The sequence below is a fragment of the Pleurodeles waltl genome, chromosome 6 (genome assembly GCF_031143425.1).
Source record: "Pleurodeles waltl isolate 20211129_DDA chromosome 6, aPleWal1.hap1.20221129, whole genome shotgun sequence".
Classification (NCBI taxonomy): Eukaryota; Metazoa; Chordata; class Amphibia; order Caudata; family Salamandridae; genus Pleurodeles; species Pleurodeles waltl.
The window spans coordinates 1,687,274,096-1,687,294,407 of record NC_090445.1 but is presented as its reverse complement, the minus strand read 5'-3'; the positions used below and the strand labels follow the sequence as shown (position 1 = coordinate 1,687,294,407).

The following is a 20,312-nucleotide window of genomic DNA, read 5'->3' as shown; positions in this document are numbered from 1 at the left end:
GGGCTGTAGGGTAAAATTCCAATTGAGGATGAAAAGAGCAATGCTATCGAACAAACTTACAAATGTTGCAGTGGTTTTTAGTAGCGGAGTCAAGGTAACGGTCTCTATGTTCACACAGATGATTAATAAAGTAGGCTATGCATCATTTTTTTGCACTCAGTACTGAAAACTATTTTCCTCACGAAGGAAATACATTTCAGGTTTGTGAAAGTAATTCAAACGGCTTGTAGTCTGTATGCTCCTGACGTCTGAGAAAAGTAAATCTTAGTCTGGCTTCACACTCTATTCCCCAGCCAACCCTTTGTACGTTGTTTTTATGTTTTTTTTTTTTTTTTTAACATCATGAGGTTGATCATCGCCACGCCTGATTGTAGAGGTTGTCTGTCCTGATACACTTGCCATTCATCTTCTAATTTCATTTTAAATCAATCTTACTCCCATGCCCCTTCCCTGCTTCCTGCGGCTGCCCTCTGCTTTGGAATAATTTGCAAACTAGAAATGCACACAGTCGGATGACTGCACTCTTGTCCAACTAATGTGAAAAATCTTCCAGAAGCTTTCGCAATAACATGTATGTTAGCATGCGGCAGTGGATGAAGTAAGGCTGTGATCCAATATTTAGGAAAAGCAATTAAACAGAAACACTTAGAGACATCAATTTGTTGTACGGTTGATGTCAAACACCTCGTTCACTGCCCATGTACCCTATGGTTCTGAAAGATGCGGACTCACTTGAAATTGTTAATTCGCCATCATCCATTGATTTGGTGTCAAGGTGTAATGGTAAAGCATTAACATTCCTTTTGAGGAAAATAATTAAATGAATCATGTTAACTTTATTTTATTAATTCGCTTTTAATCTCAGTGAGAGAAATGTCCTTTGTTGTGCAATGAAGTGGCGTACTAGTTATGCACCACCAAAACAGTCTCTGAATTTAAATGGCTAAGTATTCAGTGACCTGAGGCGGTATCTATCTTTACATTCAAGTCGTGTTTTTGCTCACTTCCTGGACCCCAAAACAAATGCAGTTATACGTTTGAACGGTGAGACTTGTAAAAGAGGCACAAGCCAAGGGTGATGGCTATAATGACATGGTGCTACTATGCTAGACTCAAAATCCTGGGGTACTTAGTAGGCCAGGAAACTGAGTTTCAAGATGTCTGCCCTGGTGTAAATATCTTACTGAAGCCAAAGTGCTTCAGTCTTCGGCAAACACATGGCTAAAATCTAATAATGATGTGCGTTAATTTGGCTGAGCAACTGCAACTGTACACATTCTTTTGAGTCCAAGTTCTAGACCAGAATTTCATTTCATTTATCTAGGGGCATGGCTAAAGCTCATGCAATGCCTACCTTAAGCGATGTGACACTGAGTAAGTACAGAAACAGCTTCTTTGCTGAACAGACCATTTAAGCATGCAAGCAAACCATGGTCACTGCTAATTTTGGATTCTGCCACTAAATGATTACAACAGAATTGAACGAGTATGCAATAATGTTTGTTGTTGAGGACAGTAAAGTCTGACATGTCACATTTTACATATTTGAAAATTGTGATATGCTCACTAAAACAGAAAACAGATCAACCGCCCAACATTTCATTTGTTGTTAATTACAAGGCAAAAAAAAGAAAAATTAGTGTGATAAAAAAAATGTGGTACAATTTTAAAAGCAGCCCTGTGAGACACTGTGACAGCTGACTATGCAATGGTGACCAACAGCCTCAATGATGCATGCACACACTGGAAAGAAGCTAGCAAGAGTGACTAAGTGGACACCAAGCTTTGCCTCAAGCAAAATGTGGAAGAAAATAGAGATTACCCACCAAATGGGGCTACCAGGTTAATGTGAGCCGAGAGATTGGTGGCCGAAGTCTCCCAGGCAGTTATGGCAGATAGTTGTTGTCCTGGGATTTGGTAGCATTAAACAGAAAGTCAAAACAATGAACAGCATGATAATCCTAACTACAAATGTAATTTTAAATTGAACAGTTTACACAAGACAACTGCAGGAGAAGTGAAATTGTACTTCCACTACTCAGCAGGTGAAGATACTGACCTGCAGAGAACCACATTTTCTTGATTCTGTAAGTGTCCCATTCATAAAAGCATTCATCAAGATGCCCTGTTCTGTGTTTGCCACTCATTTTGCCACCTGTTTGCCAAGCTAGACGACATGCCTTCTGCGGTCCCCTTCATCTCTCCACAATTTCAAATGATGGCCCAAACCGGTGTTCCCTTTGCATACTGGCTCTCAAAAGGTTAAGTGAGATTTTTCTGCAAATTGTTGCCACTGAGATATCTTCGCTATGGGAGGTTCCAGACTCGGGCTATATTGAATAGAGCCCTCTGTTTCTACACTGGAAACATCCTAGGTTTAATGTTCACTCCAGCTTCTACTATCTGCCCCACATAACCCAGACTTGAGTACTTGAGACCCTAAGAGGTAGTACACTTAGGTGGAACTACTCCCAGCCAAACTCACCTCACAGGAGCTGCTCTTTCGATCCCTCGCGAAGCACACTTGATCGGTAATTGGATTTTGAAATAATAAATAACCCGGGGTTAAACTCGAAAGAAAGATTTGCATTCCCCTGTCTCTTCATACGTTTTTGCAATTAAGTCGAATGAATTGAAGTGTTCATCAGATGGTATTTCTTGATTCAGCCCAGTAGACAGCAGTGTATGTTATCCTGAAGTGTGTTTTTTCTTTAATGGTGCAATCAGTTTTCAAAAATGTATTTCATGTTATGTTATTCATTTATTGTACAGGAAGGGGGCCCCTACCGTAAACCTCCGCTTCCTCCTTTCTGTGGTCTAGTTTGACAGCACAGCTGTCGCCAGACAATGATGTAAGAGTCCCCAGGAAAAGAGGCTCTGCCTACATGTTGGGAGACAGGTTTACAAGATTTGATTTGGTAGAGATAGTGGACTAAAATGGAAAAAGTGCTTCTTCTACCTATTGCCGGTGTCTTTTTTTTTGTTGTTGTTGCAGTTTTATGCAGCACAAACGTCTCCCATGAGAATTCAAACCAACTCATTTTGTTTTCTGTTTAATTCCTCCCTCAGGTGTTCTTAAACATTCTTGGAAAAGCAGAGTCCCTTTCTGCTTTCCAAGCTTGTGCAAGGGAATGTTATTCCTATTGTGGGCATGTGCAGTACAATGTATATATGCAAAAGTTTCATTCTGAGCATGTGTAAGGGATCTCTATTCCTGCTGTGGTCACGTGCAGTATGATACTGGAAGGATTGCGGTGTATTATATAGTATCGTTGTGCAAACTTACCATGTAATACACTCTCAAAACTGTCTTGGGACCAGTCAGGTTTGTTTGTTAAATCTTTAGCTCAACCCTGGGTACAGCTGAGGCTTTGAGGAGCAAGGCTTAAACAAGGGAACTAACGTAAAGCATTTAGAAGCAACAAACAACAAAATAATAAACTCACAACACAAAAGACAGTGATTTATAATTTTTTTTAAAATAGACAATATTTTTATGAATTTTTTGACACCCAACATGAGCAAACCCCACCTGAAGACTCTGGAGATATAGATATTTAAGTAAAGTGTAAATTTCAGCTTTTTATTCCAAACCACAAACAAGCATTGGTAACCAGAAGGTTTAGAAGCTATTGAAGAATTTGAATGAGTTGTGTTTGGCTACTCTGCCTGAGTGGTGTGACCACTTCTGGCAGGAAGATGGTCAGGGTGTCACCTAAGGAATATTTGGACAGTTACCTGGCCACCAAAGCAGTCTCAAGTCCAGATCCACACTTTACATCAAGCCCGCCATAAACTTCAAGGCGTGGTCCTGACTCTGGGGATGCAGGATGCTGAAAGATGCTCTGTGTGGTGTTCGGTCGACAGAGGTGTCATTGTGGTTATTCCTCCAGCCACAGGTAAGGTGGGGTGACTTTGGCCACAAGGCTCGGTGTCCCTGGAAGTCCTCTGTGAGCCAGTAAAAGGTCAGCTGCGACCGAGTACCTGTCTCTGTACACAGCGGGTCCAGTGGTATCTTTTGCTGACGGCTGGTGTCAGTCTTTAGGGACCAATCTGGACACAGACTACACTCCCTGAACCAGCATACTCTGGTGCAACTTTTGGTCATTGGGCTTGGGTAGCCCAGTGGCTATCAGCTGTGATTCAAAAGAGTGTGGTTACTGGCTTACCGGACTCAGTTACTTCAGCTTTGATCAGCCGACTGACCCCTGGAGTCACTTCTTTGGTCTGGGGCTCTGGAGTGCCTTTTCCAAAAGCCAAGAGCAACAGGCAAAGTCCCCTTTGCTAGCCCAAGGTGCAGAAAGTGCAGACCAGCAGGCAGGTCACCTCTCTTGCCATATCCAGGGGTCAGCAGGGCAGTCATTCTGTGCTTTCTTCAGTTCCAGAGTGATCTGATGTTCAGGGAACCAGGGGTGCAATATTTATTCCCAGAAAGTGCCTGTGGGAATGATGCGGTCAGTAGCCAATGAACTACCCGGATCCCTCCCAACCTGTGACGACGTCCGGGTACATGTAGGAATTCCAGAGTGCACTATTCTATCTACTCTCAAGATGTCTGAACCTTTCATTGGAAGGTAGGAGCTTCATAGCACATCCTAGAGGTTGGCTACCTGTAAGCCAAATGCCCACGGAAAAACCTGTTTGCCCACTGGTGCTCTGTTCAGGTAGAGAGGCTGGTGGCCGGAACAAAGAGCCAGCCCTCATGAGTGTGACTGCCATTTGCACGCCAAAGGCAGCTTTCCTCTTTGAAGCTGCCCTTTTGGTCAACAACCTCTGTGGCTTCCTGTAAGGGGAAGATGGCAGGCCTCTATTGTTCCCAACTCTGGGAGTCGTTCACACTACTCCCCAGGAGAGCAGAAGGCTGTTTGGTGGCCAAGTACTGTGCATGGCCACTTGGAAACTCAGCAACAGGATGGCAACTTTCTAAAAGTTGCCTTTCCTTGAAAGTGACTTTAAATCTGATTTGGGCTTTAAGCCGGGTTTAATGTCGCACTAAATGTTATACCTCGAAGTATCCATCATAGTAGTGCCATTCAGAAGTTAGTCAGACTGAAGGATCAGCTGGTAACTCTGTGCTACCCAATGGGGTTACTAGCTTTTCCACAGCAAAACGACAATTTGGAAGTTTTTCTATTAAGACACATTGAAAGTACATGTTCAACTTAATAATATGCAGTTCCCTGCCGCAGAGGTCTATGGGTCTCCCTTAGCAGGGACTCACATATATTGTTAAGGGGAGTTGGGGCTTCACCATTGGTTTAAATGGCAAAGTTGAAATAGCAGTTTTAAAACTGATCTTCCAGGCTGCAGTGGTAGGCTGGGAGGAATTTTGTACTTTGTCAGACACAGGGTGGCACATTCAGTGCTGCACCCCTAGATGAATGTAGTCTTACATGCCATGGGTACCTTTGGTACTAGAGACTTATAAGTAAGTCAACTTATGTCAATTGGGGGTAGCCAATGTAATCTATATTTTGCAAGGGGTTACAACACAGTCTCCGAGGTCTGGTTAGCATGCCTCAGTGCGCACTCAGATTTGAAAAGCCAGCAGCATCAGTCCAAACTTTTGAGGGTGATCATGCAAAAAGAGCTATTTCCCTATAGATACAAATGGAGTTCTAGCTTGTTCCTGCAGGGCCTGGCCGCAAGAAGCGAGCTGTGCTACAGGGGTTGAACCATAGTCACCACCCTGTGCCACGTCAACATATTAAACCTCAGAGACCAGCTGTACCCTTGCTATTCTGGTTTTGACACAGATTGAGATGGTGCCTTTTTGCCCCTTCCCCTCCTAAAATGTCAGAAAAGGTCGACCCCTTTCTGGGACCAGAGTTCAGTTTCCCTTTCTCAGGTTAAAAGACTGATCTGTGCAAGATGAAGTCTTGGAATATCTCTGCAGGAAATTCTTTCAAGAGCTTAAGAAATACTGTGGTAGCTCAAACCAAACCAGTAAATGAGAGTCCATATCTATGAATTATCAGCTGCAGGGCTTCAGAAAAGCTGTGTAAAATGTCAAAGTTGGGACAACAGTCTCAGCAACCAAAAAATAACCCATAGTCCCAGATGGAAATAAGAAGTTGAGGTTATGCAGCTTGTTGCTTGGTTCTATCATCATTCCTCCACTGATGCAGTCAGTTCACTAGCATCTAAAAAGCCCTGTCAAAAGGAGATGTGCCGTTATTGCCTGAAATGAAGGGGTTGCTTCATACAACACTGAAGAATGGTAATTATGCATTAATATAGTAAAAGCTGCAAAGGAAGTATGGTTTTACTAAGAGGAAAAAAATAAAAAAAATGCAGGTATTAAAAGCAAAATCAGTTTTTACTGGGCGTACAACATTTTTGCTACAATTAAATTTTACCCCAGACATTTTACCCCAGACATCCAATGTCGAGAAAATACCGGCACTCTTCCTTTCAGTATAGTCTTTACTGCACTGCAGGTTCGAAGTTGTATAACACTGCAGAAGTTAGGTGATTTCTCTGGAAATTTGTTCACTGCTGTTGTTTAGGCCTAACTACACTGTTTTTGAGGCAACTGTTTGCCAGTAACCTGTAAGGGTTTTGCTGCTAAGAAGAATTGTTGTACTAGTATTGTAAGAATATGGCTGCTAAGAGAGGAAGTAACTAACAACATCACATATCCTTCCTCCATGCAAGGTGTGCTCCATATTGCACAAAGCTGCAAGCATGGCACATTGATCTTCTTTCATGGCAATCAGTGCTTCATAAAAACATGGCTCCCATGGTGGACCAGGGCCACTTGTTCCATGGAAAAGAAGTGATAACAAGTCTGCCTTTGTAGTTCTTTGGTGTTGTGTTATGGCCAGGCTTGCTGAACGTTAACTGTGCAGGCAACACTCTGAGCCCAGAGCCTGTGGCACTCAGTTTGAAACTCCCTGGAAGGGCAATATTTGTGCACAACTGAAAGCTTGTTTTAATGTGGGAACAGTTTTCTTTGAGAAACACGTTTAGGAGATATGTGTTTTAGAACCTGTAATATTCCTGCATAAGCAGCTCCCCAGATAGATCTCCCAGAGATTATCGCAAACTTGTGTAGCAAAATGTCTTTCCTGAATCATGAATCCCACTCCAAACACAGTTATACAAAAAAAACATGATGGCAGTTCCGTTCAGTCCATGTGAATTCATTTTTATAAACAGTTTTTCCGGTCACTGGCATCCCATTATGAATACATTAGTTGTACATGTATGTGTAATGTTGTTAATGTCATACTTCTAGTCCAAGAAAGGCTCTTGAGAGGGATCTAGGCAATACTGGCACCCTTCATACTTCAAGCATTTTTAGGAATTGATGAGCACCTTAAAGGGCCAACCCATTTCTCAAAGCCTTTGTTATTAATTATTGGCTACTCTGGATTTCCAGCAATTGATTAATTAGATTTTTGCTATTTTCATCCCACCTAATCTGATTCTAAAAGTGTCCTACAAATATTTCACAACATTTTCTGTGTAAATGCCCTTGTTGCTTGAAGGGGCTTTTTTAACCAAGGGCTCTGTTTCTCCTTTTTAGAGCTGGACAAAAACAGCTTTAGCAGTCTTGTCATCAATTCCTCAAAGGTATTAGTACAGAGAAAGTGGGCTTCAGGACGGCCTTTGAATTTCCTGCGTTTTTCACGGGTTAGCACTACTTATGTTAGTTGTACATTTAGGTCATGGAATTTTGTGAATGGTTACATTTTCCCATTTGTGCATCCATTATGTTTTGATGAATGGGCTCGAGCAGTCCTTTTGCTATACTAGAGCTACTGTGTGCTCTTTGCTGATAGCACCATTTTATTGCCGGTCTTATGGTTTATTTATGTTTATGGATTCCTTGCGGTTTGGATGTCTTACTGTGCTCCAAAGCAGCACGGTCAACAAATATTGCCTGCATGCCAATTTGGTTTACTCATGACACCGTAGTGTTGTATTTACATTTTTTTAGATCACAAAGTAAAGGCGTGCGCACACAAGCTTTCTTAAACACCCATTAAAAATACTGCCACTTAGTTAAAAGTATTTACTATGTAAAATGCTCATCTTCCAACTCCTTTCCTTAACAGTTTAATTTGAGAGTACAACTAAACTCTGCCACTGCAGTCGGTTTCATCAAAGGATCCCTACTTCCATCTTCCCTATTGTTTTAGTCCAAGGTGATCATCTATTACTGAACACTTCCTGCAAAAAAAGTCAGACCTACTGGTTTTGTCAATGGTTGCATTCTAAGTATGTTTTGCTCTCCCTAACCCTTTATTTATCTTCTGTATCCTTTATCCCTTTCAGCTATTTCAAATAAAGATTTTTTGGTGATTTCTATTTCATTACAGGAGATACCTGTAAACATAAATAGCGGTAGAAAAATATAACATGCGACCAGACTAGCTCGTTCTGCTTGGCAAGCGCAGCTGCTGAGAAATCCCACTTGCCAAACACCTGGATGAATGCACAACACAGATTCCAAGGTCTTTGGGAGGATAGCTGGCTTCTTTTGAAGCATAGCTGTTCCCCATTCAGTCCTCCTAACTTTGTAAGAAGGAATGTAAGGTTCCTTGTGCACTGCAGAGATGAATAAATAAATCATGGATATGCAACTATTACATTTGGCAATCACAGTGAAGTACCCAGGAGGCTGAATAACCTGCAGATTAATTATGCCTTTGATTTGATCTTCACACATATACTGGCAGCATGGCGTCTCTGCCAATGTCATCAGTTGGCTTTCTCTCATGTACGCAAAGTCACTGTCACATGGGAGGCAGTGGCTGTAAGAACATTAAATGGGCAAACGGAGAACGTGTTTTATGTGGTCAAAAATATAAGTTCACAGGGGTTCATTCCATGCTTGTTTCTCATGCAGTGGCTAAACTGGGAGGAAAACCAAAGTTCTCTCCTTACCTATTGGCGTGCGGTTCTTTTTGTTGGCGGGGGTGCTCGCCGGCGACAGCTGGGGGGTGCTATAGGGAGTTACATCAATGGCACTGTTCTTCCCTGGTTTATTACTTGGTATTGTTGCGAGCAGGTTTTCTAGTGCCATCCGGTCTTCTTCTCTTAGCTGGTTGCCAAAGATTACATTCCGCATGAATGCAACCTGGAGGGAAAATCGGATAGTGTGATCAGAGATTTAAAAAAAAAAAAAAAACAACAATTACAAAAACTGAAACGCGCTAGCAAGTTGGGCTAGAGAATCATGCATCTGGCCATGTGATCACAGCAGATTGCAAGCGGTCACTGGGTAGCAACACCTTTTATAGGCCATCACACATCAGAGCCCGCCCCATGGGTTGAACATCCAGAGAGTAAGCGGGTTCAGTAACCACCAGGCACACCTACTCACCACCGGCTGTGGAAGGGGTGGAGTCGTACATTTTCTGTCCCCTACTTTCTTCTGATAATACCTAATACCACTATCAATTAAGCTGAAGGCGTACTGACATTGAACAAAGCACACTGAAAACTATCTGCATACGTCAAGCAGTCGGCGTAGTAACAGACCTTCGCTTAGGGTCTACAGGCTGTGAACACACCCTGAGGAGGTGACAAGGTGCCCAGTGTGCTTCCACACCTTTACACTTTCACCTTTCCCAGGAAAGGCAGTTCTAAATATGGAATTACAATTTTAAAAAACTGCCATTTCCATGACCACTGACTTCGAATGGACCATTACAATTACTCTGGCTGGGCTGAACTATGGCTAAAAGGGATATTGCATAGCAATGTAAAGAGGATACTCAGCCCTCGATTGAAGAGTGAGAAAGAGGACCAGACTGGTGCGTGAACAGAGAGCTGCCCTCAACACAAACAATACGAAGAAATATGGGGGAACATGGGCGGACTATAGAGAGGGCACTATTATGTCAAGAGACTCCTGCAACACAACTCTACACAACTATAGATAACGAAATTCAATCATATGTGGGTTTGGAACTGTGATTTGCAGAGGACGCACAATTCTGCATGTAATGACCAGGGAGGGAAATAGTGGAATGAAGCCAGGGGCTAGGATTGGGGCACATAGCGGCTCTGTTACATTGTTATTATGTTGTCCTCTATTGCGACTGTCTCAAAATGTAATAAAATATGTCATAAAACAAAGGTAATTTCAGGGATTCTTTCCTCTAGTAGATTGTTGTATTCTTCTAGGCCAAAGTGAACAGAACTGGAAGACTCCACTCCTTAACAATATTCAAAGCATTAACAATGATGTCTAAATGGCCAACTAGCTGGGTGTGTTTAAGAAGTGCAAAATAGAAGGCAAAACAACTTTGAGAAACTTGTTTGGCAGTGCAAAATAATGAAGTCCAGTCTCACTGCCTTTACCGTAGTATTAGTTACTGTACTCTGGTCTGAGTAGTGGAAGGAACAGAGATGGAATTAATAATCCATACAAGATTTGGTTGCACGGTCACAATCTTTCACTTTCGTCTCTTGATGGGAGGAGTAAAAGGAAGCCAGTCCCATGCAGAACATAAATGTTTGAGGCCCTGTGGTTCAAAAAAACATTAGCTGGCCACACATACACGCAGGAGAATCCTTCTGATTAAGCCATTCTACTGTACAAGAAGCACATGGCTCATTTCATGAATTCATGTCCAGCACAGATGAAAAAAGACTACGAAGTGAAAGTATAAATGTGCTTCTAAAGCACGCGTCGACTCAAGAGTGTCCCAGTGTTCAACACAGCTTACTGGGTACTGAAAGCATTCGTACCTAAATGAGTGGGCGTTAGCAATTTGCTGAAAGTAGTATCATTCACAGTGTTTCTTAATTAAAGAGGGAGCTGGTTACAAAGAGGCGGGAAGGAAGAGCCCCCTTGCCTCTTTTTCTTAAAGGGCGGAACAATCAGTCATCTAGCCTTCTTGAAGCACAGAGATCTCGGGGAACAGTATTATCTGATCCTCAAGTTTAGGTACTTAGGACTCGAATAACAAAGCGAGCAATGAGCAATCGTTAAAGTTTTCAAGATAACTCTTGTTTTTTTTTTTTTTTTTTTTTTTTTACAGGAATCCAGGGGAGTTGCTTGCAAAATTCTGCTACAGGAGACCGTTTTAGGAGTTTGAACAGCCGCTGAAACACTGTTTTGAACCACTTGGAGACGGTTTATCAGGTAATCGGAATGGCTGAGATAGAGCGCAACTGGAGTAGGCAAAATGGGATGAGATCACATCCTGCACAAGAGATTTCTGCACATCCCAAGGAAGAGAAAACATTTTTTTCAGTGTTCTTAAGATATATAGGCATGGCTTTACTACAGAAGCAATGTGCCTGTAGGCTGACCTCAAATAGTACCCCCAAGTTCCTGCCTCCATCTGCCCATTAAATAGTTAGGGGTTGCACTCCAGCAACCCATCCATCCAGACAAAGGGTCGGGCTGCACAAAAAAACTCTGTAGGTTATTGGCACTGAGCCATCCCATGACTGCTTTTATACAAACTGTGAAAGCCCTCTTAGCTCCTACTATTAGGTTCCTTTGTACGAGAACAACAACTGTGCGTCAGCTGCATGTGAAATGATTTTGATATTATACAACTCAACCAGGAAAGCAAGGGGCGATACAGAGATTAAACAGGATCGGACTGAGTGCGGAGCCCTAAAGGACCCCACAGTGTAGGGCTTTCACTTCTGAACGGTATGGTTCCATCCAGACAGCTTGCACTCTACACTCCAGAAAGGAGGAGAGCCAAAGGAGGGATGATCCAGTCACACCAAATACACAAAGTCAATGTACTAAAATCTTTGGAGAGACTGTGAGACGCCATCAAAACATCCAGTAGAACCAGAGCAATATTTTAGCCGAGGTCTAGGTTCCATTTTATAAGCTCAGAGAGCTTCAGCAGTGCTGTCTCCGTGCTATGTCTGGCTGTGAAGGCTGATTAAGAGAGGTGTAGCATATTAGAAGTTTCTATATATTCAGAGAGCTGAATATCAACCATTTTTTCCAAAATCTTTGAAGGAGCAGTAAGCCAGGAAATAGGGTGGAAATTGGATAACAGTGGCTTATCTGCATTGGGGTTTTTTTTCAGAAGGGGGAACCACATTTGCTTTTTCCAGGAGCTGGGCTTAGATCCTGAGGTAAGGAGGCAGAAAACATGTCAAGATAAATAGGACAAATTATATCGGTGATCTGATACATAATACGTGGGGAGGAAGGGTCTAAAGGGGAGCCAGATTTGAAAGTCAAGAAACCATCTTTTAGGTCGTCTTCTGAAGGTGGTAAAAAGCAGGTAAGCGTATCCCTCCAACCCACTTTCTGAGGAGTCGTCATTGAGTGAGGACGAATCTCCATTGTTTAGTGCATTCATGTTCAGTTGGAATTTAACAATTGTTTCTTCAAAATAATTACTCACATTACTAAATAGATTTGCATCCTCAACATAGGGCAGCGCAAAAACTGCAGAGTCAGAAAACTGTGAAATAATCTTAAAATTGTTCTTGGGCCTATTCCTAGCCTCATTAATCAATTTAGAATAGTAACTGCATCTATCCAATTTAAAATTGTTATGATAACATTTTTTGCATTATTATCCTTCGCAGCCACATTTTTACTTTTCAGACCAGCACAGTGGCTGGTGCTGGCCACTACAGAGACACAGATGGGCTTGCCTTTCGCACCTGCTGCACGTCCGTGCCATGGCAATGATTAAGTAGGAAGCCACCACCAAACTGAGGCTCCGCTACCTGGCAACAACTAGAGCAGGACAAAGGGGTGACACCTCTAGCTAACAGCATCTAGTCAAAAGAAAGCATTCTAAAAAAAAAAACCACTAATTTACTTTTTAAAAGCTCAAGTTAAAATCGCTATGATTAAGTTTTTAAAAGACTTGGCCTCAAACTGAATCAACCAAAATCCTTATATGTAATAAGCCTGGCCCACCACCAACAACCAAAAAATTATTCAGATTTAGAAAAATTGCAGATTCAAATTAATTAGAAGTGAATACAATGAGAAGCACACAAAAAAAACTAGAAGTAGCCGATTATTTGTATTCACGTTTTCGTGGCTCTCGTTAGTCTACAAACAGATTCTGGAAAGATGTCGCTATAACCTGGATGTAAACCACAGTGGTATAAAACCCCAACTTCATAAACTATTTTACTGATCAATGCACTACGGCTGCATGAAGAAATCTGTTCAATTCCGGATGTGATGCTCTGTGGTGGCATCGTGTTTTCAATTAAATTAATTTAAAAAAAAAAAAAAAAAAAAAAACTGAAAATATTCACTTCCTAGCCCCTGAGAAGCAATCTCTCAAAACACTTTGGAGGAAACTACCGAGAAACTGTGAAAGGCTCACATGGTTGGGGGAAGCTTGTGGTGAGGAACACTGGGCCTCCAAAGCAACAGGATTACCACCAGTGTAGACAGTCACAACTGTTAGATTAAACAATACAGCAGAACTTTTCTCCTCAAAAACTCGATCTAGGTATTGTTTAACTGGACAAAGAAAACAATGGGATCCTACCCAACTGCAGAGTTCAACCTTGGCATCAGGAATATGGGTACAGGTGGAATATCCTCAACCTTTGTTGGCGGAGGAACTCGCCTCTAAGACTGCCCTCCCATTTGTGTCTGTGTCAAAAGTATTGTCCCATAACAAGAGAAGGCCCAGAGATAGTCACAGCATCACATATGTCCTGAAGTGATGTACAGAGTATAAGATCTACAAGACTCCTGTTGGAAGAGAATTAGACAAAAAGGACACTCCAAACATCTAGGTCCAATGTTGTGAGGTATCGTTAAGGCTACTTCTCTTGCAGTTCTCATCATCAATGATATCAGCTTCTAAGACACTACACAAAGACCAATGGAAAAGTTCTATATTTATATTAAATCTGATAAAATATTAAAGGGTGACCTCAAGAGCAACTCAGGTATCTATAGCCCTCAATTTTCACGTAAGCATCTTGTAAACATGAAAACGGTGCACTGCTTTAAAAGCAAAAAGACAGGAGACCAAGACAAGCAGCACATTTTGAAAAACGTATCAATTAATTAATTATGAAAGAAACGGGAGTACTGTATCATTGCCTGCCTCAGAGCATCGTAATAAGTTACTGCAAAATTAGTTTTTTTTTTTTTTTTACACAAACGAGCAACATGAAAATGCCTCCTTTTAAAGAAATCATAACATCACTCGGTCACTTAAAAACTCACCGACTACAAACAGTGAAAAAAATTAACATCCAATTTCTGTACACCACCTTCAAAACGTTGGAGGGTCACCATACAAAATATCTTCAGGACCTTCTCACACCCTATAGACCCTGTTGAAACCTAAAATATTGCAAGATTATGAAAATGTCACTTACCCAGTGTACATCTGTTCGTGGCATCAGTCGCTGGAGATTCACATGTTCTGCATAGCTCGCCATCTGGTGTTGGGTCGGAGTGTTACAAGTTGTTTTTCTTCGAAGAAGTCTTTCGAGTCACGGGACCGAGTGACTCCTCCTTTTGTCTCCATTGCGCATGGGCGTCGACTCCATCTTCGATTGTTTTCCCCGCAGAGGGTGAGGTAGGAGTTGTGTTGTAGTAATAGTGCCCATGCAATGGAGTGACTAAGTATGTACCTATTTAAGGTTAAAATAATATATATACAAATGTACAAAGTTGAAGCTAACTTCCAAACTGCTACAGGCTCCCGGGGAGGTGGGTGGGCACATGTGAATCTCCAGCGACTGATGCCACAAACAGATGTACACTGGGTAAGTGACATTTTCAGTTCGATGGCATCTGTCGCTGTAGATACACATGTTCTGCATAGACTAGTAAGCAGTTATCTCCCCAAAAGCGGTGGATCAGCCTGTAGGAATGGAAGTGGTTTGAAATAATGTTCTTAACACGGCTTGACCTACTGTGGCTTGCTGTGCAGATAACACGTCTACACAGTAGTGCTTAGTGAACGTGTGTGGCGTAGACCATGTGGCTGCCTTACATATTTCTTGCATTGGGATGTTTCCTAGAAAGGCCATGGTAGCACCTTTTTTTCTGGTTGAGTGTGCCCTTGGTGTAATGGGCAGTTGTCGTTTTGCTTTAAGGTAGCAGATTTGGATGCATTTAACTATCCATCTGGCTATACCTTGTTTTGATATTGGGTTTCCTGCATGAGGTTTTTGAAATGCAATAAATAGTTGTTTAGTCTTTCTGATGTTTTTCGTTCTGTCAATGTAGTACATTAATGCTCTTTTGACATCTAATGTATGTAGTGCCCTCTCAGCTACGGAATCTGGCTGTGGGAAGAACACTGGTAGTTCCACTGTTTGGTTTAGGTGGAACGGTGAAACAACCTTTGGTAAAAATTTTGGATTAGTCCTTAGGACGACTTTATTTTTGTGTAGTTGTATAAAAGGTTCTTGTATTGTAAACGCCTGAATTTCGCTTACTCTTCTTAGAGATGTAATGGCGATGAGAAATGCAACCTTCCAGGTTAGGAACTGTATTTCGCAAGAGTGCATGGGTTCAAAAGGTGGACCCATGAGTCTTGTTAAGACAACATTCAAGTTCCATGACGGAACAGGTGGTGTTCTTGGTGGTATTATTCTTTTAAGGCCTTCCATGAATGCTTTAATGACTGGTATCCTATATAGGGAAGTTGAATAGGTAGTCTGCAGGTATGCAGATATTGCCGCAAGGTGTATTTTAATGGAAGAGAAGGCTAGGTTAGATTTTTGTAAGTGAAGCAAGTAACCCACTACGTCCTTTGGAGTTGCGTGTAAAGGTTGGATCCGATTATGATGGCAGTAGCAGACAAACCTCTTCCATTTACTTGCATAGCAGTGCCTAGTGGACGGCCTTCTGGCTTGCTTTATGACGTCCATACATTCTTGAGTAAATTGTAAGTGTCCGAATTCTAGGATTTCAGGAGCCAGACTGCTAGATTCAGCGATGCTGGATCTGGATGTCTGATCTGTTGGTTGTGTTGCGTTACCAGATCCGGCCTGTTGGGCAATTTGATGTGGGGTACTACTGATAGGTCTAGCAGTGTTGTGTACCAGGGTTGCCTTGCCCAAGTTGGTGCTATTAAAATGAGTTTGAGTTTGTTTTGACTCAATTTGTTTACCAGATAAGGAAGGAGAGGGAGAGGAGGAAAAGCGTAGGCAAATATCCCTGACCAGTTCATCCATAGGGCATTGCCTTGGGACTGCCTTTGTGGGTATCTGGATGCGAAGTTTTGGCATTTTGCGTTCTCTCTTGTTGCAAACAAGTCTATTTGAGGTGTTCCCCAGAGTCTGAAGTAAGTGTTTAGAATTTGGGGGTGAATTTCCCATTCGTGGCCCTGTTGGTGATCTCGAGAGAGATTGTCTGCAAGTTGATTCTGGATCCCTGGAATAAACTGCGCTATTAGGCGAATGTGGTTGTGAATTGCCCATCGCCATATCTTCTGTGCTAGAAGGCTCAACTGCGTTGAGTGTGTCCCCCCCTGTTTGTTTAGATAATACATTGTTGTCATGTTGTCTGTTTTGACAAGAATGTATTTGTGAGTTATAATTGGTTGGAAAGCCCTTAATGCTTGAAAAACTGCTAGCATTTCTAGGTGATTTATATGCAGTTTTGTTTGATGTACGTTCCATTGTCCTTGTATGCTGTGTTGATCGAGGTGTGCTCCCCACCCTGTCATGGAAGCATCTGTTGTTATTACGCATTGTGGCACTGGGTCTTGGAATGGCCGCCCTTTGTTTAAATTTATACTGTTCCACCATAGAAGCGAGAGGTAAGTTTGGCGGTCTATTAACACCAGATCTAGAAGGTGACCCTGTGCTTGTGACCATTGTGATGCTAGGCACTGTTGTAAGGGCCTCATGTGTAGTCTTGCGTTCGGGACAATGGCTATGCATGAAGACATCATGCCTAGGAGTTGTAATATCAACTTTGCTTGTATTGTCTGTGTTGGATACATGCGTTGTATGATCTTGTTGAAATTTTGAACTCTTTGTGGACTTGGAGTGGCTACTCCTTTTGTTGTGTCTATTATGGCTCCCAGGTATTGTTGTACTTTGCAAGGCAAAATGTTGGATTTTGCGAAGTTGACGGTGAACCCTAGTTTGTAAAGGGTTTGTATGATTTGATTTGTGTGTTGTAAGCACTTTGTTAGTGAATTGGTTTTGATTAGCCAGTCGTCTAGATACGGGAATACATGTATTTGCTGCCTTCTGATGTGTGCAGCCACTACTGCTAGACATTTTGTAAAGACTCTTGGTGCGGTTGTTAAACCAAAAGGCAATACTTTGAATTGGTAATGTATTCCTTTGAATACGAACCGTAGGTATTTCCTGTGCGACGGATGTATTGGTATATGGAAATACGCGTCTTTGAGGTCTAAGGTTGTCATGTAGTCCTGTAGTTTTAGCAATGGTAACACTTCTTGTAGCGTGACCATGTGAAAGTGGTCTGATTTGATGTAGGTGTTTAGTATTCTGAGGTCTAGGATTGGTCTCAGTGTTTTGTCCTTTTTTGGTATTAAGAAGTACAGTGAATAGACTCCTGTGTTTGTTTGTGTGTTTGGTACTAATTCAATTGCATTCTTTTGCAATAGTGCTTGAACTTCTATTTCCAGGAGTTCGGAATATTGTTTTGATAAATTCTGTGCTTTTGGTGGTATGTTTGGAGGGAATTGTAGGAATTCTATGCAATAACCATGTTGGATAATTGCTAAGACCCAAGTGTCTGTAGTTATTTCCTCCCATGCTTTGTAATAATGACCTATTCTTCCCCCCACTGGTGTTGTGTGGAGGGGGTGAGTGACATCTGAGTCACTGCTTAGTTGTAGGGGATTTTGGGCTTTGAAATTTTCCTCTATTCCTAGGGAATTGCCCTCCTCTGTATTGGCCCCGAAAGCCTCCCCTGTACTGTCCCTGGTAGCTGGACGGTGTTGCCTGCGAGGTGCTGGCTTGTGTGGCCTGACCCCGAAACCCCCCTCTAAAGGGTGTCTTGCGGAAGGTGCTGTAGGTTCCTCTGCTCTGCGGGGAGTAGAGTGCGCCCATGGCTTTAGCAGTGTCAGTGTCTTTTTTAAGTTTTTCGATTGCCGTATCCACTTCTGGTCCGAACAGTTGTTTTTCGTTGAATGGCATATTGAGCACTGCCTGCTGTATCTCTGGTTTGAACCCAGACGTTCTTAGCCATGCGTGCCTTCTAATGGTCACAGATGTATTAATTGTTCTTGCAGCTGTGTCTGCTGCGTCCATAGAAGAACGTATCTGGTTATTTGATATGTTCTGCCCTTCCTCAACCACCTGCTTTGCTCTCTTTTGTAGTTCCTTGGGAAGATGCTCGATGAGGTGTTGCATCTCATCCCAATGGGCTCTGTCATAGCGCGCAAGTAGTGCTTGAGAGTTAGCGATGCGCCACTGGTTTGCAGCTTGTACTGCGACTCTTTTCCCAGCTGCATCGAACTTGCGGCTCTCTTTATCTGGGGGTGGTGCGTCCCCAGATGTGTGGGAGTTGGCTCTTTTCCGAGCTGCTCCTACTACGACGGAATCTGGTGGCAGCTGTGTGGTGATGAAAACAGGGTCCGTAGGAGGTGCCTTATACTTCTTTTCCACCCTTGGCGTTATTGCCCTACTTTTGACCGGCTCCTTGAATATTTCCTTTGCGTGCCGAAGCATACCTGGCAGCATAGGCAGGCTTTGGTAGGAGCTGTGGGTGGAGGAGAGGGTGTTGAATAAAAAGTCATCCTCGACTTGTTCTGAGTGGAGGTTTACGTTGTGGAATTGTGCTGCTCTAGCCACCACTTGAGAGTATGCTGAGCTGTCTTCTGGTGGTGAGGGCTTTGTTGGATATGCCTCCGGACTGTTGTCCGACACCGGGGCGTCATATAAGTCCCAAGCGTCTTGATCCTGGTCACCTTGGCTCATGGTGGTGTGAGCCGGGGAATGTGACGGAGTTTGCGCTGGTGAGACGTTAATTACAGGTGGAGGAGAGGGTGGCGGAGTCACCTTTTTCACCATTTTGGTTTGTGGCGCCTGGTCTGTTTGAAACTCCAGTCTCCTTTTTCTCCTAATAGGGGGAAGGGTGCTTATTCTTCCCGTTCCCTGCTGTATGAAAATACGTTTTTGCGTATGGTCCACTTCGGTGGACTGCAGCTCTTCCTCAAACTTATGCTTTCGCATCTGAGAGGACAGTGATTGTTCCTCTGTATAAGAGCCTGGACCTGGGTCGGTTACGGGTTGTTTCAGCACCGAAACCCTGCCTGTATCTCTTTTCGGCTCCAAGGTGGCTTTTTTCTTTTTTGGCCTCGAAACCTCTCGGCGTCGATCTTCGTCTGTGCCGCTGTCTCGGCGTCGAGCCGCTTCTACACCGCTATCTCTGTGTCGTTGCTTTTCTCCAGCACTTTCTCGATCCCGAGAAGGCTGCGTGCCGGTGTCTCGACCGGAGTCGGACGATCTCAGCACTGTTTTGGCCTTTTTCGGTGCCGATGGTCGGTCACCGAATTGATGGGTGGAGCCATGGCCTGGTGGCAGTGGCGTCCCCTGGGCCTTGTCACTTTTTTTCTGTGTTGTTTTCGACGTCTTACTCACGGTTCTTTGATCGTCGAATTCCTCGGAGTCCGATTCGTGGATCGAAAAGGTTTCTTCTTCCTCTTGTTCCTCGAACTCTCGGTGCGCTGTCGGCGTGGACGCCATCTGAAGTCTCCTGGCTCGACGGTCACGGAGTGTCTTTCGGGACCGGAACGCACGACAGGCCTCGCAAGTCTCTTCACTGTGCTCAGGCGACAGGCACAGGTTACAGACCAAATGTTGGTCTGTATACGGGTATTTGTTGTGGCATTTGGGACAAAAACGGAACGGGGTCCGTTCCATCGACGTTGTTCGACACGCGGTCGGGCCGACCAGGCCCCAACGGGGGATCGAAACTACCCCGAAGGGCACCGGAGCGCGTCGATCTTCGATGCGGTGTTGACTAACTACGCCGATCCCGAACGCAACAATACCGACGAAAATCTTCCGATACTAACTAACTTTCCGTTCCGAAACTCGGAGCGACAGGAACACGTCCGAATCCGATGGCGGAAAGAAAACAATCGAAGATGGAGTCGACGCCCATGCGCAATGGAGACAAAAGGAGGAGTCACTCGGTCCCGTGACTCGAAAGACTTCTTCGAAGAAAAACAACTTGTAACACTCCGACCCAACACCAGATGGCGAGCTATGCAGAACATGTGTATCTACAGCGACAGATGCCATCGAACACTTGATTTCTCAAACCGGGTTTTACCCAATGAAACATGGAGGAGATCAAGCCAGGTGCTGGGTGTCTAACTCAGGAACTCTTTTTGAAGTGTTATCAGAAACCTTTCCAGCCTGGCAGTGTTAAAGGAAAA

The 20,312-nt window shown here is 43.2% G+C and overlaps 1 protein-coding gene across 13 annotated transcripts in view; it reads right to left on the bottom strand.

Annotated features, from left to right (window-relative positions):
• GAPVD1 (GTPase activating protein and VPS9 domains 1) overlaps positions 1 to 20,312 on the bottom strand; it is a 418,483-nt gene that overhangs the window by 252,701 nt on the left and 145,470 nt on the right. For 7 of the 13 annotated variants that reach the window (XM_069241749.1, XM_069241751.1, XM_069241752.1 and 4 more), the window contains exons 6-7: positions 8,896 to 9,088; positions 1,827 to 1,907 (exon numbers count right to left, since the gene is read on the bottom strand). In XM_069241749.1, coding sequence (XP_069097850.1) covers positions 1,827 to 1,907; positions 8,896 to 9,088 — 274 coding nt within the window. The remainder of the gene's footprint in view (positions 1 to 1,826; positions 1,908 to 8,895; positions 9,089 to 20,312) is intronic. The other 6 variants (XM_069241756.1, XM_069241761.1, XM_069241757.1 and 3 more) reach the window with 1 other exon arrangement.